At 39.5% G+C, this 27,752-nt stretch overlaps 1 protein-coding gene across 2 annotated transcripts in view; it reads left to right on the top strand.

Moving 5' to 3' along the window:
* LOC115211660 (SCY1-like protein 2) overlaps window positions 1-27,752 on the top strand; it is a 65,745-nt gene that overhangs the window by 23,808 nt on the left and 14,185 nt on the right. For both annotated transcript variants that reach the window (XM_029780296.2, XM_036502984.1), the window contains exons 6-15: window positions 1,401-1,610; window positions 3,847-3,963; window positions 7,969-8,094; window positions 8,801-8,977; window positions 13,179-13,301; window positions 16,702-16,815; window positions 17,731-17,863; window positions 19,401-19,519; window positions 21,669-21,769; window positions 25,748-25,829. In XM_029780296.2, the coding sequence (XP_029636156.1) occupies window positions 1,401-1,610; window positions 3,847-3,963; window positions 7,969-8,094; window positions 8,801-8,977; window positions 13,179-13,301; window positions 16,702-16,815; window positions 17,731-17,863; window positions 19,401-19,519; window positions 21,669-21,769; window positions 25,748-25,829 (1,302 nt within the window). The remainder of the gene's footprint in view (window positions 1-1,400; window positions 1,611-3,846; window positions 3,964-7,968; window positions 8,095-8,800; window positions 8,978-13,178; window positions 13,302-16,701; window positions 16,816-17,730; window positions 17,864-19,400; window positions 19,520-21,668; window positions 21,770-25,747; window positions 25,830-27,752) is intronic.

Below are 27,752 nucleotides of genomic sequence, written 5' to 3'. Positions count from 1 at the left end.
GGTTTAATAATTAATGTTATAAAGTTTAAATAAGGGGCTCAAATTTCACCCACTCCCCCAATTTTAAATTTTGAACTTTTTCAACCATACATTTATTTGTCTGTCTATCTATTTATCCCTGTTTATTTATTCATGAAATATGTTTGTCAACTAAATGTTGCGGTCCTATAGAAGACGGTGTTACTATTGTTTTTAGCCCCAGGAAGACATTCATATCTATCTATCTCTTTATACATATATCTATATGCTTATTGAATTTAAAATCTTGAAAACATGGTTTCTTGAGTATTCAGAAAGTCTGTCATCCAAAATATAGGGGAAAAAAATTTTGGAAAAGTTTAAAATTTTTAAATGGGAAGGGAGAGGGGTAATTTTTTTTTTTGCATATTTGTAATCTCCAGCATCTAAAACGTAGGAACCCCCCAAAAAAATTCATGTTTCAAGGAGAGGTGCGAAACTGCATTAGCCCCCATTTGTGTACCTTAATTTCTGGACTCTGAACCACACTGCCCATAGATCCCAAACCCCAAAAACCACAACTTAATCCAGGCAATGCCCTATTGGGATACAATAAAAGCACTTGAAAATATGGGGAATCAGTTGGTCAATTGGTTACAAAACAAATGAGAAATGAAAAATACTGACAGCCCATGCATGATCAACTGTTATCCCCGCATATTTTCTGCCAGTCAATCACACTTGTTGTACAACAAATGTGATTAGCAAATGAGTGTGTAGGAGTGACGTGGGTTTTTGAGGCTGACAACAAAAAAGGATGAAAGCATGCAAAAAATTGAAAATTTAACCGTCTTAAACATTTTGTTACTGTATTTCTGTTGAGATGCTTTGTGTTTTTTCCAATTACTTTAAATATAACAAAGAATTTAGTAAAATAACTTAGTTATCATTAAGCTAGTGTTAGAAACATAAATTGTGACTAAGGTTTGGTGGAAGATTTTAATTCAAAATTTATGAAAACTAGACATTTGTATTACAGAGCCAGTGCTGGTTTCAGCCAGGTTGGTAACAAAAGGGTTAAGCCATCCCATTTTCACAATACTTCAGCATCCCTTTCCGGTCCCCCTAAATCGTTTTGCAGTCCCCTAGGGAACCGCAGACCCCAGTTTAAGAAACACTGACCTAAAGCAAAATGTTTTTCATGGACCCTTAATTTACTACTGTGGGCCTTCAATTTATTTTTTTGCTTGTGTGAGCTCCTAAGATTCTTCTCTCAATCCTCGGGGCTCATATGGACCCCAGATGAAAACCATTGTTCTACATCATGCTAGTAATGTCTAATGCAGTCGATTCTTTGGTGTTTGATGTCTTATTTTGTTTCTTCATTATTGTTATTTACTTTTTAATGTTTTTTATTTATATTTTCTAAAATCTTTCTTCAGTTTGATTTTCAAGAATGGGAAATTGATTATCCGCCTATTTCCCAACCTAAACTGGATTATTTGGCTCCAGAATATTCTTTAACGATGACCTGCAGCCCGGCAAGTGATATGTTCTCTCTTGGAATGCTTATCTACACTGTATGCAATAATGGTAAATCTTTATACGAATGTAATGATGAGTTGAGGCAGTTTAAAGCCAATATTGTAGAAGTAAGTCAGAATACATTTAAAAATTTCCTATTTTATTTCTTGTTTATAATATTGAAAGTAATTATTTTAGAGAACACAAAGCCATAGAGGGATGCCCTCCATCTGCCCTACGCTTATTTCACTCTTTCATCAGCTGCAACCTAATTTCTCATCAAAGATTATGAAAATGATTAAATTTCTCATCTATTTAGTGTATTTCCCTTTTCTTAATGGGTTTCCATCATCATCATCATTGTTGTTTAATGTCTGTTTTCCATGCTGGCATGGGTTGGAAGGTTTGACTGAGGGCTGGCAAGCCAGAAAGCTGCACCAGGCTTCAATCTGGTCTGGCAATGTTTCTACAGCTGGATGCCTTTCCTCATGCCAACCACTCTGAGAGTGGTTGGCATTTATTTTAGTATTTATTTTGAGATGCTCTGTTTCTTTCAATTACTTTAAGTATAACAAAGAATTTAGTAAAATAACTTAGTTATCATTCAGCTAGTGTTAGGAGCATAAATTGTGACTAAGGTTTGGTGGAAGATTTTAATTCAAAACTTATGGAAACAAGGCATTTGTATTACAGAGCCAGAGGTGGTTTCGGCCAGATTGGTAATGAGAGGGTTAAGGAATAGATTGCCGTGTCCCCTTCACTGTGGATCTGGCTAGGCTGATGGCTTGTGCTGGTCAACAACATGGTCACGGGAATCCGGGAATCTACTGACAAACGGTGAAAGCAGCAACATACTCCAATGATGGTGTTATTGTTTAACTCTGATGGAACAAGCTTCTGACCAAACCTATTCCAGCTGCAGCCCTGTGGTCTTTTTCTGATAGAGTTTTCCAGACTACATTTTTCAATATACTCTTTATTTTTCAAAATACAGTGGAACATGCTTTTGGCTGCTATTTCTAGCAGGTTGAGTAACTAAATAAAGCAGCAGTTCTCAACAATGGTTCCCAGGGCTTCATGTGACCCTTAAGCATCCTTCCAGCAGCTCTTGGTGGGTCTTCCCTTGGATGTTAAAAAGGTTAACAACCACCGATCTCGAGGCTCTGTGTGTTTAGAAGGTTTGCTTTCGATATAAGCTGTTGTTTTTATCTGGCCAGTAAAGAAAACAAAAACCCCAAAACTAGAAACATCTGTCACTTATTGATTCATAGAAGGCCAGGATGTTTAATCGAACAAAGATCATTAGCAGCTGCTTCTGTCTTCTTTAGAACTTTATTAACGAATATTGCTGACATCTGATGATGATGATGATGATAATGTTGATTGTGTTTTTTTGTTGTAGTGTTTTTCTCTTTTTCCTGTTGATTTCACATGTGTAACATTTTGTGGACTAAATTAAATTTGTTTCAGTCTTTGTGTAGTATTCAGCAATGCAAGTAATTTAACATAAAAACAATATTAATACATATAAGATCCTCATAAATAAACGTTAATCAATATTTCCAACGAGATAACGTGGTGAGCAGGTAGATTCGTTAGCAAAACGAGCAAAATGTGGCGAATCATTTTGCCCGCCTCAGCTCAAATTCTGCTGAGATTGACTTTGCCTTTCAGCCTTTTGCGGATGATAAACTAGGTACCAGTTGAATACTGGGGGAGATGTAATCAACTTAGCTTGATGATTTTGCTGGATGAATGTTTCAAGTGACTACTGGACGACAGAATCAGTCATCATCATCGTTTAACGTCCATTCTCCATGCTAGCATGGGTTGGATGGAGCCAGTAAAGCGTTAAATTACCTTGTGGTAATTGATTACATCCCTCTTCATTGTTCGGATCCCATCTCCCACTGAGTTTAATAAAGAAATTGAGTGAGATTAGTCTTTTAGCATTTAAGCCAGACATACCCAGCCCAAATATTCTGCCTTGTTCTATGTTCAAACTGGCCAGATCCAGCCTTTCACACCTACCTTACAATGTTAGTCTAAAAGAATATACATTAACATCATTGAAATATTGAAGCTACAAGTTAATGCAGGATCAATTCAAAGTATCGACTAAATAAATTTGAACAGTAAATGGCTAAAGGGATCCAGTCAACCTTGGAAGCTGGTGTCCCACCAAGGTCACATGACTCTCACATGACTGAAATTAGTAAAAGAATAAAATCAAAAAAAAAAGTGGGAATTGTCACCATTTTCCTCTAACTAGGTTTTCTTCTGTTTTAATTATGTAACATCTTCGTTAGAGAAATTAATATTCTTAAGTTTGAGATTGTATCAGTTTATGAATATATTTTCTAGCTGCGACATCTAACCCCTTCGCGGCTGGGATGTTTATCTGAGGAGGTCAGGGAGCATGTGAAGCTGCTGTTGAACACAGAACCATCAGTGAGGCCGGATGCAAACCAACTAACAAAGGTAAGCTTTGTTTCCTTTTTCTCTTTCTTGTTTCAGTCATTAGACTGTGGCCAAGCTGGGGCAACGCCTTCAAGAATTTTTAGTTGAATGACTCGACCCCATGGCTTAATTTTGGTACTTTTTCTATCGGTCTCTTATGCCAAACAGCTAAGTTACAGGGATGTAAACAGACCAACACCAGTTGTGAAATAGTTAGTTGTGAGGACAAACAAAAACACACACACGTATACAACAGGCTTCTTTCAGTTTCCATCTACCAAGGCTTTGGTTGGCCTGAGGCTATAGTAGAAGACACTTGCCCAAGGTGCCATGCAGTGGGACTGAACCTGGAACAATGTGGTTGGGAAACTTCTTATCTTAAATATTTTTTGGATGGCGGTCAGCTTCACACATCTCTCCTCATCCATCTGTAGTACATGACCATAATACCAACACAATCATCTCTCCTGCACGCTGCATCCGATACTTCTTATGCCCAACATTTCTCTCAGGGCACTTACACTCTGTCGTGCATGGACACTGACATTACACATCCAGCGGATCATGTTAGCGTCATTTTTTTCCAGCCTACGCATGTCCTCCGCAGTCACAGCCCATGTTTCACTGCCGTGAAGATGTGTGAAGAAGTGCCACTCCCAAACTGTTGAAGGAATCCGGGGTAGAGGTAGACCCAGGAAGACATGGGACGAGGTGGTCAAGCATGACCTTCGTACGTTGAGCCTCACAGAGGCTATGACGAAAGACCGAGTCATCTGGAGATATGCTGTGACTTTGAAGACGCGACAAATGAAGTGAGTTCATGGCTTGCAGGACGGCCTGCTGCGCTTGAGGAGACCTACTGTGTCAAGTTCATCAACATCAAAATAAAAATCGTATGGATATTGTTGTTGTGATACCCGTAGAGTGACCCGCTGTTCTTGAGGAGACCTATTGAGTCAAGTACGTCAACATCAAAATAAAAATCAAATGGAAATTGTAGTTAAGACACCTGTACTGGTGACACGTAAAAAGCACCGTCCGAACGTGCCAGATGCCAGTGCCGCCTGACTGGCATCCGTGTCGGTGACACGTAAAAGCGCCAACCGATTGTGGCTGTTTGCCAGCCTCCTCTGGTTGGCGTTACGAAGGGCATCCAGCTGTAGAAACACTACCAAATTAAACTGGAGCCTAATGCAGCCTCCATGGCTTATCAGACGCTGGTCAAACCGTCCAACCCATGCTAGCATGGAAAACGGACGTTAAATGATGATGATTATTATATATACATATACACACATATATATACATATACATATATATACATATTCACATATATTTACATATATTTATATACATATATATATATATATATACATGCGTCATACAGTCTACCTTTCACTCTGAATGTATATATATATATATTTGTGTGTATATGTATATATATATATTTGTGTGTATATGTATATATATATATTTGTGTGTATATATATATATTTGTGTGTATATGTATATATATATATTTGTGTGTATATGTATATATATATATTTGTGTGTATATGTATATATATTTGTATGTGTATATATATATATATTTGTATGTATATATATATATATTTGTGTGTATATGTATATATATAAATTTGTGTGTATATGTATATATATAAATTTGTGTGTATATGTATATATATATAAATTTGTGTGTATATATATATATTTGTGTGTATATGTATATATATATATTTGTGTGTATATGTATATATATATATATATGTGTGTGTGTGTATATATATATATATATATATATGTGTGTGTGTAATGGCTTAAAATTGATTTATAATCAGTATTATGGTTTGTGGATTTGTGCCATTTGTAACGGAGGAAATTGATTTGTAAACATTATTAATGAGGTGTCGAAGTCAGCAATTGTGACGATCTAAAGTTTGTTGTTATTATTGTTTACTGTAAAATGTGAAAGATGAACAATGCATCAAGTTTTAAGAAAGTATTTATTTACCGTTATGTTACAATACCTAGCCTTGACGGGCAGGTTGTGATAAATCCAAAAGTATGCGAAGTAAAGTTTGTGTTTGTATCCTCTTCATTGTTTAGTAGTAAATACAGAGAGAGATAGAATGATGTTGTAAGAGAACAGAATTAGAGCTAGAGAGAATTGTAGGTTGTTGTCTCACAGTTGCTTTCTCCCTCTGACCAATGTTCTAGCAGGTCAGCCAGACTTCGACTGTGACCAACTGATTTTTGCTTGGGATGTGCTTGTTTATATAACCATCCAGAAGAATGATTGATATATCATTGAAAACAATAGATTTAGGTGTTGGTCTTGTTATCTCTATTCTAGCTTTTGGTGAAGTAGAAGAGGTTAGAAAGGGTCAAGTGGTGAAGACATTATTTTGGCCTAGCTAAAAACTGCTGTCAGAGAAAAACCATTGTTCCATCGTAGGAAAAGTTCTGTTGCAGTGTTAATTTAAATTTGGCTGTGGTGGATTGAATCCACTTCATGCATGCAAATTCCACTACATATATATATATGTGTATATATATATATGTATATATACATATATATATGTATATATACTTTATTTAAAAGCAGCAGAAATATAACACAAGCTTTTACTTAGAGCTTCACGTTCCTGTTCGTCAGACAGTTTTGTTAAAATAGAACAGAAATAACGATATGATTAAAACTAGTTAAAGGATACACCTTTAAAAATGGATTTATTTCATTGATCCTTTCAATTAACGGTCTTAAGCATGCGATAAACAAAATAAACAATAAATGAATTCAATATAAATTCATCCTATTATAAAAATTGAGGAGAAACCGTAAATCGAAGAGTGGATTCAAAATACGTGTTCCAAATAATTATATACGAAATATAATTCAATTAATACAATTAAGGACTGACTAAAATTCAGATAAAAGACATGCAAAATAGAACACCCTATATTGAATTATCTATAAATTAAATGATTGAAATATAATAAAATGAAATAAAATAAAAGTAGAATCTTAAACAAGAAAATAATAATATTTGTATATAACAGTCAAAGGTTTTTTATAAGAAATCATCATCATCATCATCATTTAGCGTCTGCTTTTCATGCTAGCATGGGTTGGACGGTTCAACTGGGGTCTGGGAAGCCAGAAGGCTGCATCAGGCCCAGTCTGATCTGGCAGTGTTTCTACGGCTGGATGCCCTATGTTGAAATATTCAAAAACTTTGCGATGTGAAATAAATCATGTATAATAAGAAACAAATCCAACAGTGTGATTGAAAACTAGTCCAAGGATCAAAAATATACACTATCCATATGGTATATTGCTAGGCGACATTTTAAATTTAGTTGCGTGTCTGCAAGAATTCAAGAGTTCACGTCCTTGATTTAAAGAGTTATTGTCCTGGAATAAAATAAAATATTTTTCCAGCAGGTATAAATCACATTTGATGGGTCTTTTATGTGCACCGTGACTGTAAGGTGCTGCTCTATCCAAAATACTCCATATCATGTTGAAAGCTCGGGCTTCTTTTTCTTTTAATTTCCAGACCTTTAATTCCCAGAAGTGTTTGTCAGACAAAGAGTGTGTGATTGTTGTACAGCCATTGACAGCCTAATTAAAACGACAAAAAATTGTCTTTAAAATGTTTAATAACATCTAATTACTGTGTGTTGTTTTTGTATTTGCAAGATTCATAATGTGAATTCGTTTGTTAAAACAAATCTTGTTGTGTCTTGGGAGGATCATTGCACCAATAATAACACCACATGCTCTGGTTTAGTATCACTTCTTTTAATGATAAAGCAGTGATATTGAACCACAGCATGTGTGTTATTATTATTGGCATAATGACCTTCCCAAGAATTATTAAGTTGTAAGAAATTATTGCCAATATTAATTTTATTTAATTATTACTTCATATATAGATAACTGTTGCTAAATATTTCTACCATCTTGATGTAGTATATTGTTTTTTTTAAAAATCTTTGACCTATTTCTTTCTTTTGCAGATTCCATTTTTTGAGGATGTTGGATCTATGACTCTACAGTACTTAGACACATTATTTCAAAGAGATAACCTACAGAAATCTAAATTCTTTAAAGGTTTGCCAAAAATAATTGCCAAGTTACCAAAGGTGAATTTCTCTTTGTCTTCATATTCTTTGTTCTGTTTTGACTTCCCATGAAATTTAGTTGAAATGTTGCTGGTTCTAAGGAAAAATTCTTCACATTATTGGAAGACTCTGTTTCAGGGAGACTTTGTGGATGAGATCTGAGTTCTTATTTATGAGACTTCCTCTTGGAATATGAAATTATTTGAGTTTCACTGGAAGTGTCTATTAGTCATAAATTATCATAAATTAGAAAGTAAACATAAATGCAGAAGATATTCATTACTTTTAGGTGGTGGGCATGGAATGGCTAATTTGCAAACCTGGGCACCAAACTGTTAATCTGTTAATCATTAATTAACGAACTTAACATTTTCATTAACGATTTAACTTCTAAGTTAACTTTAGAAATCATTATCGGACTAATTAACTTCCGTTACATTTAACTTGTGTTAACTTAAGTCAACTTGAATTGAACTTAACAGATTTTACAGTTTTAGCACTTTTTAAAGGTGTTTTTGGAGCAAGAACGGATCTTTTGTTTTTTTTCTGTAATAAAAACGGTTTGTCAATAACTTGTTAAGTTTTTAAAGAATTACAGTTATTGAAGTTAACTTTTCGATTAATGGTGTCCACCTTTGCCAATCTGTATTATCTGTCTTTTAGCTTTCACTTGCTTTCTCCCATTTCCTTTTCATTCCATGATTGACCAACTTCCCCTTTATTCCAGCGAGTTAATCAGCAACGCATCTTGCCGCCATTGTTCAGTGAATCGGTCAACCCTGACATGATACCATTTGTACTTCCAAGCATTCTTTATATCGCAGAGCAATCAACAGAAAAGGAATATGTGACGCTTATCTTTCCTGAAATTATTCCAATGTTTAAACTCCAGAAGCCTGTTCAAGTAAGTTTTTTTTTTTAAATTGAGTTCTATCATTTTTCTGAATTTATCTCAGCGGAAACAAATTCTTATCTGTGACTTTTTTTTACTGTTTTACATAAAAGACAAGAATTCTGTAATATTGAGAAATTCATCTTGAGAAAGCATTACTTACAGCTGCTGAATGCTAAAAAGCACAGAAGTATCAAAAGCAGATGAAGAATGTCCAGCACTAATAGTGGAACTGCTAGATCACATGATTTCTGCATGTTTGCACTTCATCATCAGTAAGCACCCGCTGTCACTGCATCCTTATCAAACTTTGCTTCTACTGATGTATCAAAAGGCAGTGACTACTCAGTCGCTGGTGTTGCAGACAGCTGGCAGCTTCATTAAAAATGGCTATTGGTGATGCAAGTAACCAAATAACATTCTATATGTCTTATTTAACTTGGGAGAAGTGTTCATCATCATCATGACCATCGTTTAACGTCTTTTTTCCATGCTGGCATGGGTTGGATGCCCTTCCTAACTCCAACCACTCTGAGAGTGTAGTGGGTGCCTTTTACGTTTCACTGGCACAGGGGCCAAAGGAGGCTGGCATCGACCACGTTCGGATGGTGCTTTTTATGTGCCACTGGCACTGGGAAGCCAGTCTAGGCGGTGCTGGCATCAGCCATGTTCGGATGGTGCTTTTTATGTGCCACCGGCACAGGAGCCAGTCGGAGCGAGGAGGCTGGCATTGACCACGTTTGGATGGTCCCTTTTATGTTCCTCTGGCACAGGGACCACAACTACAGTTTCCATTTGATTGTGATTTGATTTGATTTTGATGTACTTGACTCAATAGGTCTCCTCAAGCATGGCATGTCGCCCTACGATCCAAAGTACTTTTTGAGTGGGCTGGTTATGCAACACTGGTGTAGGTTACAGCTGTGATCTCACTTTATTTGCCAGGTCTTCTCAATCACAGCATATCTCCAGAGGTCTCGGTCTTCCGTCATTGCCTCTGTGAGGTCCAACGTTTGAAGGTCATGCTTCACTCCTTGTGAGTGGCACTTTGTCGTTTGTTGTGTATTGATTTTAACCCATGTATGCCCATAAAAAAACAAAATCTTAAAATTTCACAGTATTTAGATTAAACATTGTGGTAAGCTTTCACAATCTGGAAGAGAAGGACAGGATGTAACTGTTAGCTACGGGTGTCAACTCCCTACTGAACATTTCGTAGGCTCAAATAGCAGCAGGTTTTGCGTTGTGAAAATACATGTTTATATGGTTTACACACATATACTCTGTGCCAATGATTCCCATCCTGCGGTCCTCGGAACCTTGGTGGTCTGCAAAGATAGTACTGGGGGTCTGTGAACTGAATTCAAAATTTCATATACAGGGTGGCCTAAAACTAGGTTCACAGTTATCACGTAGGCACTTTAAATTTCTTTTAAAACATTTTATCACATTTAAATTTCTTTCTTACAAAATGAAAAGGGAGCTTGACAAAATTAACTGAATTAGCATAAAATAATGGTTTCATATTTTTGTTATAATTAAGATCTTAACTGTTGATATTTGAGTGCAAATAACTGTAAACCTACTTTTGGGCCACCCTGTGTGTGTGTGTGTGTGTATATATATATATATATATATATATATATACATATATATATATATATATATATAACGGCGGTGCATCAGCATGGTCGCAGCTCTGAGCTGAAACTAGGAAAAAAAAAAGAATATATATATATATATATACACACATACATACACATATTTTTTTTTCCTTACTTGTTTCAGTCATTTGACTGTGGCCATGCTGGAGCCCCGCCTTTAGTTGAACAAATCGACCCCTTTTGCTGAACCGCTAAGTTACAGGGACGCAAATACACCAACATTTGTTGGTTGTCAAGCAATGGTGGACACACACACACACACACACATGTATATATATATATATATATATATGTATATATATATATATATATATATATGTATATATATATATATATATATATATATATATATATATATACACACACATGGGAAGAGTTCACGAAAAAAACAAAACACAAAGACAGGTGGTGTACAAAACAAACAGATGTATTAGTATATATATATATATATTATATATATATATATATATACACACACACACACACACACACACACACCACACACACACACACACACACACACACACGACAGGCTTCAGAGTGAAAGGTAGACTGTATGGTGCATGTGTGTGAACAGCCATGCTACATGGCAGTGAAATATGGGTTGTGGTTGCTGAGGACATGCGTTGGCTTGAAAGAAATGAGCTAGTATGCTCTGTTGGATGTGTAATGTCAGTGTGCACACACGACAGAGTGTAAGTGCCATGAGAGAAAAGTTGGACATAAGAAGCATCAGATGCAAGAGTGACGACTGCGCTGCTATGGTCAAGTGTTGCGTATGAATGAGGACAGCTGTGTGAAAAAGTGCTGCATGCTAACAGTGGAGGGAACCTGTAGAAGATGTAGACTCAGAAAGAACTAGGATGAGGTGGTGAAGCACAACCTTCGGATGTTGGGCCTCAGGGAGGCAATGACAAGTGACTGAGACCTTTGGAGACATGCTGTGCTTGAGAAGATCTGGCAAGCCAAGTGAGACGGTAACCGTGGCCTATGCCAGTGTAGCATAACCGGCCCGTTTAAGAGTACCCATCAAGCACAGTCTGGTGGGACTGGCATTGACCACACTTGAATGGTGCTTTTTACGTGCCACCAGTACAGGTGCCAGTCAGACAGTACTGTGCTTGAGAAGACCTGCTGGGTCAAGTGAAATCATTGTTGTGGCTGATACCAATACTGTCTGACTGGCACCTGTACTGGTGGCACGTAAAAAGCACCATTCAAGTGTGGTCAATGCCAGTCCCACCAGACTGGCTCCCATGCCAGTGGCATGTAAAAAGCACCATACAAGTGGGGTTAATGCCAGTCCCACCTGACTGGTCCCATGCTGGTGGCACTTAAAAAGCACCATATGAACGTGGTCAATACCTGTGCCACCTGACTGGTCCCATGCTGGTGACATGTAAAAAGCACCCACTACACTCTCAGAGTGGTTGGCGTTAGGAAGGGCATCAAGCTATAGAAACATTGCCAGATCAGACTGGAGCCTGGTGCAGCCTTCTGGCTCGCCAGCTTTCAGTCAAACCATCCAGCCTATGCCAGCATGGATGGAAAGCGGACGTTAAATGATTATGATGATGATGATGATACGATGGGCTTCTTTCAGTTTCCATCTGCCAAATCCACTCACAAGATTTTTGCTGGTCTGAGGCTATAGTAGAAAGACATTTTCCCAAGGTGCCAAGCAGTGGGACCGAATCCAGAACCATGTGATTGGGAAGCAAGCTTCTTATCACAAGCCACACATATATCTATATATTTGTGTGTCTTGCTTGTTCCCCTCCATCATCAGGGACATAAACACACCAACATTGGTTGCCATGTGCTGATGGAGGGGGCGGGGAAACAAACAGACATACACACACACATACATACATATATGTATATATATGTTTGTATGTATGTATGTATTGAGCATTTACAGAGAATACCGAACTGTCTTACACAGGCCCTTGTTTTTAGGAATTCTCAATAAGTTATGAATATCCAAATTGTGAAGTCAGTTATGTAATTACATGAAATTAGTTACCCGATAGTAAGAATTCAAATAAAGTAGCCCCGAAAAGGGCTTTAATGCATTCCCAGAGTATATAGAACATAGGAGGAAATTCTAATAAGCTATGTATACTAAAATCATGAAGCATGTTACGTAATAACAGGCTAATCAGATATGAGATAATAACAATTCAAAGTAAATAACTTTGAATAGGGCATTTGTGCATTTGCAGAGAATGTTACCCTCAGCGGAGTTAGTGTTGGTATATTTGTGAATAAGTCACTAACCAAAATACTATTTACTTGTTTAAGAGTTGTACTGGATAAATTGCAAAAATAACTCAGTTCAAATACTAAGAAATAAGCATACTCAATTTGATTTACACCAAATGATTTAGGAAAACCCAGAACTCTGTGGTTGGGAAGCAAACTTGTTACCACACGGCCACTCCTGCACCTATGCTTTTTTAAAAAAAAATTTAATTGCATCTTTTGTGTTATTCTGTCTGTTATGAAAGTCGAATAATAAATCTGTTGTGTTTGTTTTTTTTCTTCAGATCCTCCTGATATTCCTGCAGAATATGACTTTACTTCTCAGTAAAACAAGTTCTTCAGACATCAAGAATCATGTTTTACCCATGGTTTACCATGCTTTAGAATCTAATGATCCCCAAATTCAGGTAAATTCTTTTTTGAAAATGTTACAAATTATTGCAATCCACACATTGCGTGAAATGTGACATGTAACAACGAACATCTGTGACAGTTATGGAAATATTTTGAAGTCTGTTGAAATCCTGTGTATTGTCAGCAAATTGGTTCAATGCACAGGATTCTTTGAAAGTGTAGCAATTAAATAGCAATTACCCTAACGTGTGTGAATATATTAATTAAAATTTTTGGTTGTGAAATAAGTGTTTTACAAACCAGCTGAGATGATGAGTAATTTACTTAAATTGGTTGCCACCTGCACCACAACCACCACCACCACAACCACCTCCACAACGACCACAACCACCTCCACAACCACCACCACCACCACCACGATGATGATGTAATGTCCATTTTCCCTGCTGGTATGGGTTGGGTGGTTTTGACAGGGGCTGGCTCCATTTGTCCGTTTTGACATGGTTGCTATGGCTGGATACCTTTTACATGGCACTAACCTTTTATGAGACACCAGCACAGGGACACAGAAAGCACCTGTAAAGTTGTCTTGCATCTTATAAATAGACACCTGCTTATTAGTCCCTCTGGCTGGGTAGCCATGCATCTCCTCCACAGCAGCACACCTGTCTCTGACCTCATTCTTCATCACTCTCTCTCCTCCTCTTACTTTTCCCTCTCACTCGGTAACCAAGTATCTTCTTTACATCAGCACACTTGTTTCTGGCCTCTTTCTTGTTACCTCTCTCTTACTCTCTCTCTCTCTTCTCTCTCCCTCTCTCTTTTCTCCCCCTCTCTCTCTCACTAGGTAACCATGTACCTCCTCTATAGCAAGACACCTATTTCTGCCTCTCTATTTCTCTGTTGGGTGACATACCATGCATGAGGAGACCCAGTGTGTCAAGTAAATCAAATGGAAATTGTAGTTGTGGCATGCTATAAGCACCATTCATGTGTGGGTCGTTACCAGAATCGCTTGACTGGCTCCCCATGCCGGTGGCACGTAAAAATCACCATCCGAATGTGGCTGATGCCAGTGCCACCTGACTGACTCCTGTGCCAGTGGTACATAAAAAACACCCACTACATTGTCGAAGGGCATCCAGCTGTAGAAACACTGCCAGATCAGTCAAACCGTCCAACCCATGCCAGCATGGAAAACTAGCGTTAAATGATGATGATGATGATGACTAACCTTTCATCATCTGCTACTGGGTCAGTTCCACTAATGCCCCCCTCTGTTGTGGCAAGACACCTGCTTTTGTCACTCTGTCTCACTCTAACCTTTCATCTTCTGACACAAGTTCCCCTCCTCAAATGCCCCTGCTCCCCTTCGTAATTCTTTGTCTTGTGAGTTACTTGGTTACCCTGCTAGTATTAGTGCCACATTAAAAACATCCGGTCCACACTGTAATGTGGTTGGTGTTCTGGAAAGGCATCCAGCTGTAAAAATCATGCCAAAATTAACCTTGCCTGTGCTAGTGCCAGATAAAAAGCACTGAGTCCACTCTATGCAGTGGTTGGTGTCAGGAAGGGCATCGAATCGTAAAAACCCTGCCAAAACAGTCATAATAGCCTGGGGTAGTCATCTACCTGGCTGGATCCCTTCCCATGCATGCATGGACGATGGATGTTAAATGATGATGATGATGGTGATGAGGAATTTCAGTCAAATATAAATTATTGTACATGAAGCAATGTTATGCTACTTTATACTGTTTGCTGCTAGAAATTACAACTAAATCACCCTCAAATCACATTTCACTGTCTTCATTATTTAAGTTTTACTAAGTTCCTTCCCTTGTGAGTGGATTTGGTAGATGGAAACTGAAAGAAGCCCGTCATATATATATATATGTATGTTTGTGCCTGTGTTTGTCTCCCCAACATCTCTTGACAACCGATGCTGGTATATTTATGTTCCTGTAACTTAGCAGTTTGGCAAAAGAGGCTGATATAATAAGTACTAGGTTTGCAAAGAATAAGTCCTGGGGGTGATTTGCTCAACTAAAGGTGGTGCTCCAGTATGGCCGCAGTCAAATGACTGAAACCAGTAAAAGCATAAAAGAATAAAGGTATTTTTACAGTCTCTACTTCATGGCTAAAATATCGACCCCCAGTTCAATGCATTTGCGTTGTTTCGGTGCCAGCAGGTAAATTATTGTTCTGCTAATATTGGTAAGCATTTGAAATTAAGTACTAGTTGCGTACTGGGTCGATTTAACTGACTGGCCCCCTCACCCCAAAATTTCGGGCCTTGTGCCTAGAGTAGAAAAGAATAATTGTAAACATTTAAATTAATTAAACGCTTCTATGGATAATTAAATAGTCTTGTTACTTCCAAAGAGTAACACTTGTCTGTTTTTGTTAATGTTTTTTTTATTTTGATAAATTGTTTTATTAGATGCTGGTGATTAGCAGATTTAATTAGTGCAGGGCACAAAAGTACATTGCGGAACATAGTTATGTCCCTTTATGCTTTTAGTTCAAATCTCTCTCAAATCACTTTGCTTTCTATTTGTCTGGGTTCTCAAAAATCTACTATAATAATACTCGTGTTTTTCTTTGTCACAACATATGAATAAGAAAGGAAGGGGTGATGGCAAAGTGGTAGTGGGATGATGGAAATTCAATGCTGAAAAGAAAAATCAAACAGCGTTTCAACTGTATGTGTACAAGGGAAGTATGTGACTGTATGTGAACATTGATGAGAGTATTTATTTGATTTACCATCCAGATTTATATCAAAATCGCTGACGTGGCCGATGACAGTACTGCCTGATTGGCACTTGTGCCAGTGGAATGTTAAAAGCACATCCGAGCGTTATCGTTGCCACGGCTGTGGATTGGCTCCCGTAACAGTGACACATGAAAAGCACCATTCAAGCATGATCAACGTCAGTATAACCATACCAGCACATGTGCCGGTGGCACATGAAAAACAACATTTGAGCATGGTTGTTGCCAGTGCTGCCGGACTGGCTCATTTGCAGGTGGCATGGAAAAAAACACCTTTTGAGCGTGGTCGTTGCCAGAACCGCCTGACTGGCCCTCGTGCCGGTGGTATGTAAAAGCACCTACTACACTCTCGGAGTGGTTGGCATTAGGAAGGGCATCCAGCTGTAGAAACTCTGCCAGATCAGATTGGAGTCTGGTGCAGCCTCTGGCTCACCAGTTCTCAATCAATCTGTCCAACCCATGCCAGCATGGAAATCGGACGTTAAACGATGACGATGATGAAAATACTACAATTAGCCATCATTTTTGATGGCACGGGGAAAGTTAGTTTTATATATAATTCTTGTTGGCTGCAGGTTGCCCATGAGTGGTTTATAACAATCTTTTCTAAGATAGAAGATTCCAGCAAAAGTATTTTAAAAATTTAATAACCCCAAAATATTTCTGTTTCCACAGGAACTTGTTCTCAATATCATACCTACTTTTGCTAGTCTTATTGAATATACGTCCCTGAAAAATTGTATAATACCAAGGATCAAGAAAATGTGTTTAGCCACATCAAGCCTTTCGGTGAATATCTAATTTATCTTCTCTTTAATTCTCATCTGTTTTGTTTTAAATTCTCTTTTTGTTAGTTTGCTGCTTTTCTCTGCATGAAATTAAAATTAAAATGTGTTTGTGTGTGTGTGTGTGTGTGTGTGTATGCACAAACACACACAAACATTGTTGATGTCATAATAACTTCTAAACTTTTGAAAGAATGTGAAATAATTCTGTTTTGAAGCAGTGGGATTTTTTCTATCCTTTGGGCTTTTTACAACCCAATATTTTGATGTGACTATTTATAACTTTATCATCTTCTCCAAGATTCACTATTGCAAGAAATATTCATGTTTGTCTGTACGTTAAGGATGATGGCTGTCTGCTCATGTCTAAGTAAGCATCTCAAATTAAAATAGGACACTTATGTACAGGTTGGTGACAACCCCATCAAGCATCTTAGGTCTGCATCTGCTTCCATCTTCCCATTGCCATGAGGCTTGAAAATAAAATGGTAAGCAAGTCTGCAATTCCTGTGCAGAATTTTAGGTTTAGTAAAGTTCTTAAAAGTGTTCCTAACCTGTTGGCTTGATTCAAAGACAAGCTGAGGCAAGCTGCTTGGTGTCAATAAAGATTCCAACTGAGGAATGTGGGGACACTATGGATCTTATGCTGGTATTTAAGATTCAAAAAATGGTCCTGACCATTCTTTGAAAAATGGGCTGAGCCTCATTCACAGTGCCCATACACTGGACACTGACCAGTCCTAGTGCTGCTGAAAGATATTGGGATGCTTATAGATGGCAAAAACCATTCTTTACACTTGAGCCTGTAACTAATGGCATTAACAACCACAGCAGCATTTCATTTCTTCTACTAGTGATTCTTACTGCCTTGACTTTGTGCATCGTGTCTCTATTTCATATCATTGCTTTCACCCTGCAGGTACGAGTTGGATGCCTTGTGTGTATTGGTAAACTTCTGGAATACATGGATAAATGGTGCGTGCTGGATGAAGTGATTCCGTTGCTGCCTCAAATACCGTCTCGAGAACCTGGAGTGCTTATGAGTATTTTAGGTAGGTTTCTCTTTGAATATCATCATCATGATTATCGTCATCATCATCATTATCATCGTCATCATCATCGTCGTCGTTGTTTTACATCTGTTTTCCATGCTGGAATGGGTTGGATGGTTTGACTGAGGACTGGTGAGCCAGATGGCTGCACCAGGCTCCAGTCTGATTTGGCAGAGTTTCTACAGCTGGATGCCCTTCCTAATGCCAACCACTCCGAGAGTGTAGTGGGTGCTTTTTATGTATCACTGGCACAGGGGCCAGAGGAGGCTGGCAATGACCACAATCAGTTGATGCTTTTTACGTGTCACTAGCGCAAAAGCCAGTCAAGGCGGCGGCATTGGCCACATTTGGATGGTGCTTTTTACGTGCCAGCAGCACGGGGATCACAACTACAATTTCCATTTGATTTTGATGTACTTGACTCAACAGGTCTCCTCAAGCACAGCATGTCGCCCTACAATCCAAAGGTACTTTTGAGTGGGCTGGTTATGCAACACTGGTGTAGGTTACAGCTGTGAACTCACTTTATTTGTCGGGTCTTCGCAATCACAGCATATCTCCAGAGGTCTCGGTCTTTTGTCATTGCCCGTGTGAGGCGCAATGTTCAAAAGTCATGCTTCACCACCTCATCCCATGTCTTCCTGGTTCTACCTCTACCCCGGATTCCTTCAAGTTATGAAAAATAAAAGAAAAGATTGCGTCTATAAGAGGTGTAATAAATAATGTTACCAAATGAAATTTATTGTGTTAGGAAGGACATCTGGCCATAGAGACCATGTGAAAGCAGACAATGAAACTTGGTGCAGTCTTCTGACTTGCCAGTATGGAAAAATGGACATTAAATGATGATGGTGATGGTGATATTTACATCTATTATTTCAGACATTTTGTGTAGTCTTTTGTAAAGATAATTTAGCTTGTATATGTTGCAGTTGATTGAGTTGTGGGAAACGATATTTCTGGGAAAAGTTACCTGTATTAGGTTATCATCCTATACAGGAGGAAAATGCTCTCTCATCCACTTAACAGAAAAGAGTTAACCCTTACATTACCAACCCGGTTGAAACTACCCCTGGCTCTGTACTACAAAAGTCTTGTTTTCATAAGTTTTGAATTGAAATCTTCCACCAAACCTTTGTCACAATTTATGTTCCTAATACTAGCTGAATGATAACTAAGTTATTTTACTAAATTCTTTGTTATATTTAAAATTAATTGAAAGAAACAGAACATCTCAAAATAAATACAGTAACAAAAGGGTTAAGGGTTAAACATCTTTGTGGAACAAATTTTCAAGGAATTGGATTTATTTTTTAATTTGTTTCTGATTTGGAATTTAAGTCTGACTGAGAGAATCAGTGACTGTGATGATTTACAAACAGTTCCCCCGACCGGAGATAATTGGAATAACATGAAAGTTAGTGGTCATATGGATATTGTGATGAAGCTAATCGAAGAATTTTTTCTTTTTTTTTTATCAAAGTTTTCTTGTTTGTATTGTATAGCTAATGGCTAATCAAATATTTTTTCTGTGCAGGAATCCTGAAGGTGACATTTTCCCATCCAAAATTAGGATTTACAAAAGAAATTCTGGCCACAAAAATCATTCCATTCTTAGTACCTTTGTGCATTGAAAATAATTTAAATCTGAACCAGGTGAGTAAACTTTATTTGTGAAACCTCTTTTCCCACTCATTTTACACCTGTTAACAATCGTTTTATTGAACAATTTATTACATTTTTTATTAGATTATTAGACTTAACAATTTATCAAATTTTGTGTTGAGTCACTCGTCTAGTCTCACTTCACAGTTGAGTGGTTACTGTCGAGTCACTCATCTAGCCTCCCTTCAGAGTTGAGTAGCGAGTGTCGAGTCACTCATCTAGTCTCACTTCACAGTTGAGTGGTGAGTGTCGAGTCACTCGTCTAGTCTCACTTCACAGGTGAGTGGTTGATGTCGAGTCACTCATCTAGTCTCACTTCACAGTTGAGTAGTTAGTGTCGAGTCACTCATCTAGTCTCGCTTCACAGGTGAGTGGTTACTATCGAGTCACTCATCTAGTCTCGCTTCACAGGTGAGTAGTGAGTGTCGAGTCACTTGTCTTGTCTCACTTCACAGTTGAGTGGTGAGTGTCGAGCCACTCATGTAGTCTCACTTTACAGTTGAGTGGTTACTGTCGAGTCACTCATCTAATCTCGCTTCACAGGTGAGTGGTTGATGTCGAGTCACTCATCTAGTCTCACTTCACAGGTGAGTGGTTGATGTCGAGTCACTCATCTAGTCTCAATTCACAGGTGAGTGGTTTCTGTCGAGTCACTCATCTAGCCTCACTTCACAGGTGAGTGGTTACTATCGAGTCACTCATCTAGGCTCACTTCAGAGTTGAGTAGCGAGTGTTGAGTCACTCGTCTAGTCTCACTTCACAGTTGAGTGGTGAGTGTCGGGTCACTCGTCTAGTCTCACTTCACTGGTGAGTGGTTGATGTCGAGTTGCTCATCTAGTCTCACTTCACAGTTGAGTGGTTTACTGTTGAGTCACTCACCTAGTCTCACTTCACAGGTGAGTGGTTACTGTCGAATCACTCATCTAGCCTCACTTCACAGTTGAGTGGTTACTATCGAGACACTCATCTAGGCTCACTTCACAGTTGAGTGGTGAGTGTTGAGTCACTCATCTAGTCTCACTTCACAGGTGAGTAGTTACTGTCGAGTCACTCATCTAGGCTCACTTCACAGTTGAGTGGTGAGTGTTGAGCCACTCATCCAGTCTCACTTCACAGTTGAGTGGTTACTGTCGAGTCACTCATCTAGGCTCACTTCACAGTTGAGTGGTGAGTGTTGAGCCACTCATCCAGTCTCACTTCACAGTTGAGTGGTTAGTGTCGAGTCACTCATCTAGTCTCGCTTCACAGGTGAGTGGTTGATGTCGATTATTTCATCTAGTCTCGCTTCACTGGTGAGTAGTTGATGTCGAGTCACTCATCTAGTCTCACTTCACAGGTGAGTGGTTACTGTCGAGTCACTCATTTAGCCTCACTTCACAGTTGAGTGTCAAGTCACTCATCTAGCCTCACTTCACAGTTGAGTGTCAAGTCACTCATCTAGTCTCACTTGACAGTTGAGTGGTTACTGTCGAGTCACTCATCTAGTCTTGCTTCACAGGTGAATAGTGAGTGTCGAGTCACTCATCTAGGCTCACTTCACAGTTGAGTGGTGAGTGTTGAGCCACTCATCTAGTCTCACTTCACAGTTGAGTGGTTACTGTCGAGTCACTCATCTAGTCTCGCTTCACTGGTGAGTGGTTGATGTCGAGTCACTCATCTAGCCTTACTTCACAGTTGAGTGGTTACTATTGAGTCACTCATCTAGGGTCACTTCAGAGTTGAGTAGCGAGTGTCGAGTCACTCGTCTAGTCTCACTTCACAGTTGAGTGGTGAGTGTCGAGTCACTCATCTGGTCTCACTTCACAGTTGAGTGGTTAGTGTTGAGTCACTCATTTAGTCTCACTTCACAGTTGAGTGGTTAGTATTAAGTCACTCATCTAGTCTTACTTCACAGTTGAGTGGTTACTGTTGAGTCACTCATCTAGTCTCACTTCACAGTTGAGTGGTTAGTGTTGAGTCACTCATTTAATATCATTTCACAGTTGAGAGATTAATAGACGATGACTTATCTGGTCGATCGTGTAGTAACAGTAGTAGTAGTAGTAACAGTAGTAGTAGTAGTAAGGAATATTAGTATTGGTAGAAGTAAGAAAAGGCAGGAAAAGCCGTGTGATGTCTGTTATTTTTGCTCTGGTTGCAGTTTAGTGCCTATATTACCATTGTGAAGGAGATGATCAGCAAAGTGGAAAATGAACAGAAGGGAAAGCTGGAGCAGTTGAATTCAATGCAAGAGGAACAAAAGTAAGTAATTAATACGGATAGCTTTTTGTTAATTGGTCCTAATTAATTCTTTCTTTCCGAGACACAATTCCTTCCCCGATGCCTCACCAATGCCTGGGATCATATTCTAACTTCATTGTGTGTCTATTATCACCCATCTTCACTTGGCAAGTATTCTCGCTTCAAGATTGCTTCCTCATTCCTCTACATTCTTCTGCTATCTTTACCATTCTCCTTGCTCCATCTGCTGCCAGTAGGCGTCCAACAAATTTTCTCTCTCTCTTTCCTCTATTCAAAACATCTCTCTCACTTTACCTCCCCCCTCTCTCTCTTTCTCTCTCTCACTTCTCATCATTCTCGGTCATTTTAAAGTCAATAACTTTTCCTGGTTCTTGAGGTTATTCTTTACCAATGCAGCTGGTACAGAGCTTGAGGACTGATTCATCATCATCATCATCATCACCATCAACATTATTATTTAATACAGTTCTATAATTAAGAGATGAGGAATTATTTACATTATTTACTTTTGACTGATATTTGTCCTCATCTTGTTTGTTGTTAACACAACGTTTCGGCTGATATACCCTCCAGTCTTCATCAGGTGTCTTGGGGAAATTTAGAACCTGGGTTCTCATACCTAAGGTTTTTTCCGATGTTGTTATTATTATTATTATTATTATTATTATTATTATAATATGATCCCCTGAATAATAATAATAATAATAATAATAATAATAATAATAACATCGAAAATACTTTAGGAATGAGAACCCAGGTTCGAAATTTCCCCAAGATACCTGAAGAAGGCTGGAGAGTATATCAGCTGAAATGTGTTAACAACAAAGATGAGGACAAATATGTATCAAATGTAAATAATGTATATTATTATTTAACTTCCCTCGTTCATGCTGGCATTGGCTGGCTGGTTTGACAGGAGCTGGCCAACTGTGGGGTAGCTGCACCAGGTCCCATTGCCTGTCCTGGCATGGTTTCTACAGCTGGATGCCCTCCCTAACATGAACCACTTTATAGAGTGTGACTAGGTGCCTTTTATATGGCATCAGCACCAGTACTTTATGAGTGTTAGGGGATGAAATGTGGTTGGGGGGAGAAGATTGACAGGGCAGAGCCCCCACCCACAGACAAGCATTACCAAGATGGTAATTCATTAATCAGTCTCCTCATTAGTACATTACCAAGGCAGTAATTCATTAATGAATCTCCTTATTAGCACCTTACCAAGGTGCTAATTCATTAATTAATCTCCTCGTTAGCAGATTACTAATCTTCTCGTTTGCACACCAAGCATTCTTGATCTCTTTCTCGTTTCTGAATTGAGTCCTGTGATAAATTTTTACCCAATCATACACAATACACTCCACGTCTTCTGATGGCACTGCAACCTTCCTCGTGCCCCATACTCCCTGGTCACTTAATTAGATGTTCACCAATTCTGTTCTGTCTGGCATCGAATGTATTTCATCTGTGACCTGCCTGAGACAGCTGACCTTGTGGCTGATACTATCATTCTTGCTATGTTCACCCAATTCCTTCAAACAACAAAAGCTGCCATCATCATTATCATCATCATCGTCATCGCTTAACGTCCGCTTTCCATGCTGGCATGGGTTGGACAATTTGACTGGGGACTGGCTAGCCAAGAGGCTGTTCCAATCTGATCTGGCAATGTTTCTACAGCTGGATGCCCTCCCTAATGCCAACCACTCCGATAGTGTAGTGGGTGCTTTTTATGTGCTACCAGTACAGGAATCAGTCAGGTGGCATTGGCATCGGCCAGGTTCGGATGGTGCTTTTTTATGTGCTACCGGCACAGGAACCAATCGGGAGGAGAGGGCTGGCATCGATCAACGTTCGGATGATGGTTTTTATATGTCACAAGTACAGGGACCCAGTAAGGTGACACAAGCAATGACCCACGCATGGATGGTGCTTATTGTGTGCCACTAGCACAAGAGCCAATCAGGTGATACTGGCATTGGCCACAACTGCAATTTCCATTTGATTTTGAAATCTATCCATCACTTAAAGTGTTGTTCGCTCACTGTTTTATAACGGCTACAAAATGACTGCCAGGAACAGAAGACACACTGACTTTGTGCTCTTCATTGTGCAACCAGCCAGCCCTGCTGTCTTTGTAATTGTAGCAGAGCCTTTTGGGTTCTTGTTAAATATGCACCTCTACAGACTTTGCAGAAACAAAGTTAGTGAAGACCCTCTTTGTAAGAGACCATCACTCCTCATTGGAGGGGACACTTCTGCTGATAAAGACTCCACATTAATCTGTTTTCTCCTCAAGCACGGCATTTCGCCCTACGATCCAAGGTACTTTTGAGTGGGCTGGTTATGCGACACTGGTGTAAGTTACAGCTGGGGACTCACTTTATTTGCCAGGTCTTTGCAGTCACAGCATACCTCCAGAGGTCTACACCTCGCTAAATTGTTATACATATATATATATATATATATACACTTACGTATATATATATATATATATATATATATATAGTCCAACCCATATTCATACATATATGTGTATATAGTCCAACCCATGCCAGCATGGAAAGCGGACGTTAAATGACGATGAATACACACCCATATATACAATTTACACACATACGAGGGGCGTTCAATAAGTAATGCCTCTGACCCACTTCCCATAGAAGTAGAGCAACAAAACTTGGCACAGTTATTAGTCTTTTTCTACATAGGAACCACCCAGAGTTACGCATTTCTCCCATCGTTTGATGTGGCTCTGGACACCGTTTTTGTAGAAGAACCCAGCTTGGTCCTCCAACCTCAATGTGACTTCAGAAATCAAGGCTGCATCATCTGGGAAACGCTTTCCTTTCAAAAACAACTTCATGATTGGGAAGAGGTGAAAATCAGAGGGTGCAAGGTCAGGAAAGTAGGGGGGATGGGGAGTTCATAGCCATACGCCTGTGCTTCTGATCTGGCGACAAGCGAGTTGTGGACCGGAGCGTTGTCCTGCAGGAGGAGGATGCCTTTGCTGATCTTGCCCCGCCTCTTGATTTTGATAACTTCTCTTAATTTCCTCAAAAGTGAAGCATAATAGGCTCCTGCAATTGTGGTACCCTTTGCCAGGAAATCTGTCATCACTACTCCGTCCTGGTCCCAGAAGACTGTGAGCATGACCTTGCCAGCGGAGGGCTGCACTCTTGCCTTCTTTGGAGGGGGTGAGTCACGGTGCTTCCACTGCATTGACTGGGCTTTGGTCTCTGGATCATCGTGATGGACCCAGGTTTCATCCTGTGTAATCAGTCTTTTGAAAAATTTTGACTCATCTTCTTGGCACATCTCCAAATTCACCCTCGAGCACTCGACGCGTTCTTGCTTCTGGAAAGGCGTGAGCAACCTGGGAATCCATCTGGCAGACACCTTTTGCATATGCAAATGGTCATGAATGATAGTTTCCACAGACCCGGTACTAATCTTGACCTCATGGGCTATTTCGCGAATAATTATGCGTCGATCTTCCAAAATGGCAGCCTCAACTTGACGGACAGATGCCTCATCAATGGCAGAAGGGGGTGACCAGATCTGGGAGCTGTTTCCACAGAGTTCCAACCATGTTTGAATTCACAATGCCAGCGTTTTACAAGGTCATATGATGGGGCATCATCACCATAAGTTACTTTCATTTCATCAAAAGTCTCCCTTGGTGTGCGTCCTTTCAAATACAAAAACCGGATCACTGCTCGACACTCAACAGGCTCCATTTCACACTTGACTCGGTTCAAACACCTGTAAATCAGAAACCACAATTAATTCAGAGCTGTAATTTGCCACTTACTCTATAGAGATATAAATGATTGCACATGCAAAATTTCAGCTAGATCAAACAACTGCAAGTGGGTCAGAGGCATTACTTATTGAACGTCCCTCGTATATGTAGTGAGAGAGAGAGCTGTTTCTGTTCTGATCACTATTTATACTGGTTCCTACTTTGTTTTTTAGGACAATAGACATTAGCAAGGTGAATGTTCCTGATGAGAAAAATCTGCTGCCCGAATTGATTTCTCCTTCAAGCAATACATTGGTAAGTGACCCCTTGATCCATAGATCCTGACAAAATTTACTTCTCTTAATATATACGTATTTTGAATGCCAACACCTTTTCTATTGTCATGGGATGTATTAGACCCTCCTGTCACACAGCATATCACTGACTCTGTGTCCTGATCCTTTGGGCATTTTGTCTGTCAACCACAACATTGTTATAAGAACCTGACCTCGTCTCTTCTCTCTGTATTCTTTCTTTGGTTCTCTTTGCTACAAGTAATCATTCATTTATAACACAGAATACAAGGTCAGGGTGTTCTTAATGAGAAGCCCACACCATCGGCTGTTGGTTCCTTTATTGTAGTCTTCAAGTTTTGCCAGAGCTTCTCTGGGTCTCTTTCAGCTACTTTGATGTTCAAAAGCTTACTGTCCAAGCTTGACTGAAACTCTTCCTACAGTCGTGGAAGTCTGTTGATTTGCAGTTTCTTCGTTAGATAACCTTTCTTCTTCCCAACAGGCTTGATGGACTTTTGCATGAACCGTGCCAGTGGCATGTAAAAAGCACCAACCGATCATGGCCACTGCCAGCATCCCCTGGCACCTGTGTCGGTGGCACGTAAAAAGCACCCACTACACTCACGGGGTGGTTGGCGTTAGGAAGGGTATCACTCTGTAGAAACACTGCCAGATCAGACTGGAGCCTAGTGCAGCCTCCTGGCTTCCCAGATCCCGGTTGAACCGTCCAGCCTGTGCTAGCACGGAAAATGGACATTAAACGATGATGATGATCTGTCATCTGTAGCTGTCTGCACTTGGCATGTCCACTCAGGTCTGGTGCACGTCCTTTGTATCTGTCTGCCACACCAGGATGTTGTCCAGCAGGTACCAGTGTTTTGAATAAGGTTTTCTCCAGAATCCCTTCAACTGTTTCTCCTGCTGAAACTGAGCCTTGGTGATGACGAGACCATGCTTAGTGCAGAATTCACAAGCAGCAGTCATTCACCATTGTTGGAGCTGCCAATGTAAGTTGACCAAGTACTCCAGGCAATATGGTGTTGTTCTTGCTGACCTTTGAAATCACCCTCAATGATGATCCTGTCCCTACTGCTGGTCTTTTGGAGGAGGGATCTCAGTTCACTATTGAACAATTCCTTTGTAGCTGGATCAGCCTGAAGGGTTCGAGCCTAAATGCTAATGGTAGTTGTATACTGGTTGTCCTGTGAGGGAGCTGTAGAGACACAATACGGTCAGAGTGGCCGATGAGCAGGCTCTCAAGCCAAGAGCCAATGGTGGTGTTTATCATAAAGCCAACTCCAGACTGCCTTGGGTCAGCCTTGGTTTGTCCAGACAAGTATAGCATTTAGCTTGCTCCGTCCAGAACCTGTTGTTTTTGTCTGTTCTCCATTGCAGCAGAATTTTGCTTCCTATCTGCGTTTAGTAGTTTTATAGCGAAAGTAAGTCTGTGCAGTCTGACCCCACTCTTTAGACTTGGGGGTCTGACCACAGTGGGTCAGTGGGCTAAGATAACCATAGTGACTGGCAAGCTGTAGGTTTTGTATTGGAGTGGACATCTGGATGAAAAGCCTTACAGGGCTGGAGAGGGGTAAATCAATTGCATTGATCTCTGTATTCAACTGATCCTTATTTCATTGATCCTGAAAAGATGAAAGACGAAGTTAAACTCGGCTACAGAACTGAAAGAAATGCTGTCAGGCACTTTGTCCGATGCGCTGACGATTCTGCCAGCTTGTTGGGGTCTGGCCTTATGGGAAAGGTTTTGTTCAAGGGAGATAACCTAATGTCTCCAACTTGATAAAAGCACTCACCTGTGAGAAATTGTAGCCAAATCTCCCTCAAATCATACCATTGTTTTAAAAGAGTCATTGCATAATGTAACCAAAACAAAAAAGTTAAAATAATCACGGCAGGAATGCCTTTTTGGCCAGATCTGCTTGGTCAG

The sequence above is a fragment of the Octopus sinensis genome, linkage group LG5, assembly GCF_006345805.1.
Source record: "Octopus sinensis linkage group LG5, ASM634580v1, whole genome shotgun sequence".
NCBI lineage: Eukaryota > Metazoa > Mollusca > Cephalopoda > Octopoda > Octopodidae > Octopus > Octopus sinensis.
The sequence above is the reverse complement of the archived record's forward strand: the minus strand, read 5'-3'. Positions and strand labels throughout refer to the sequence as shown.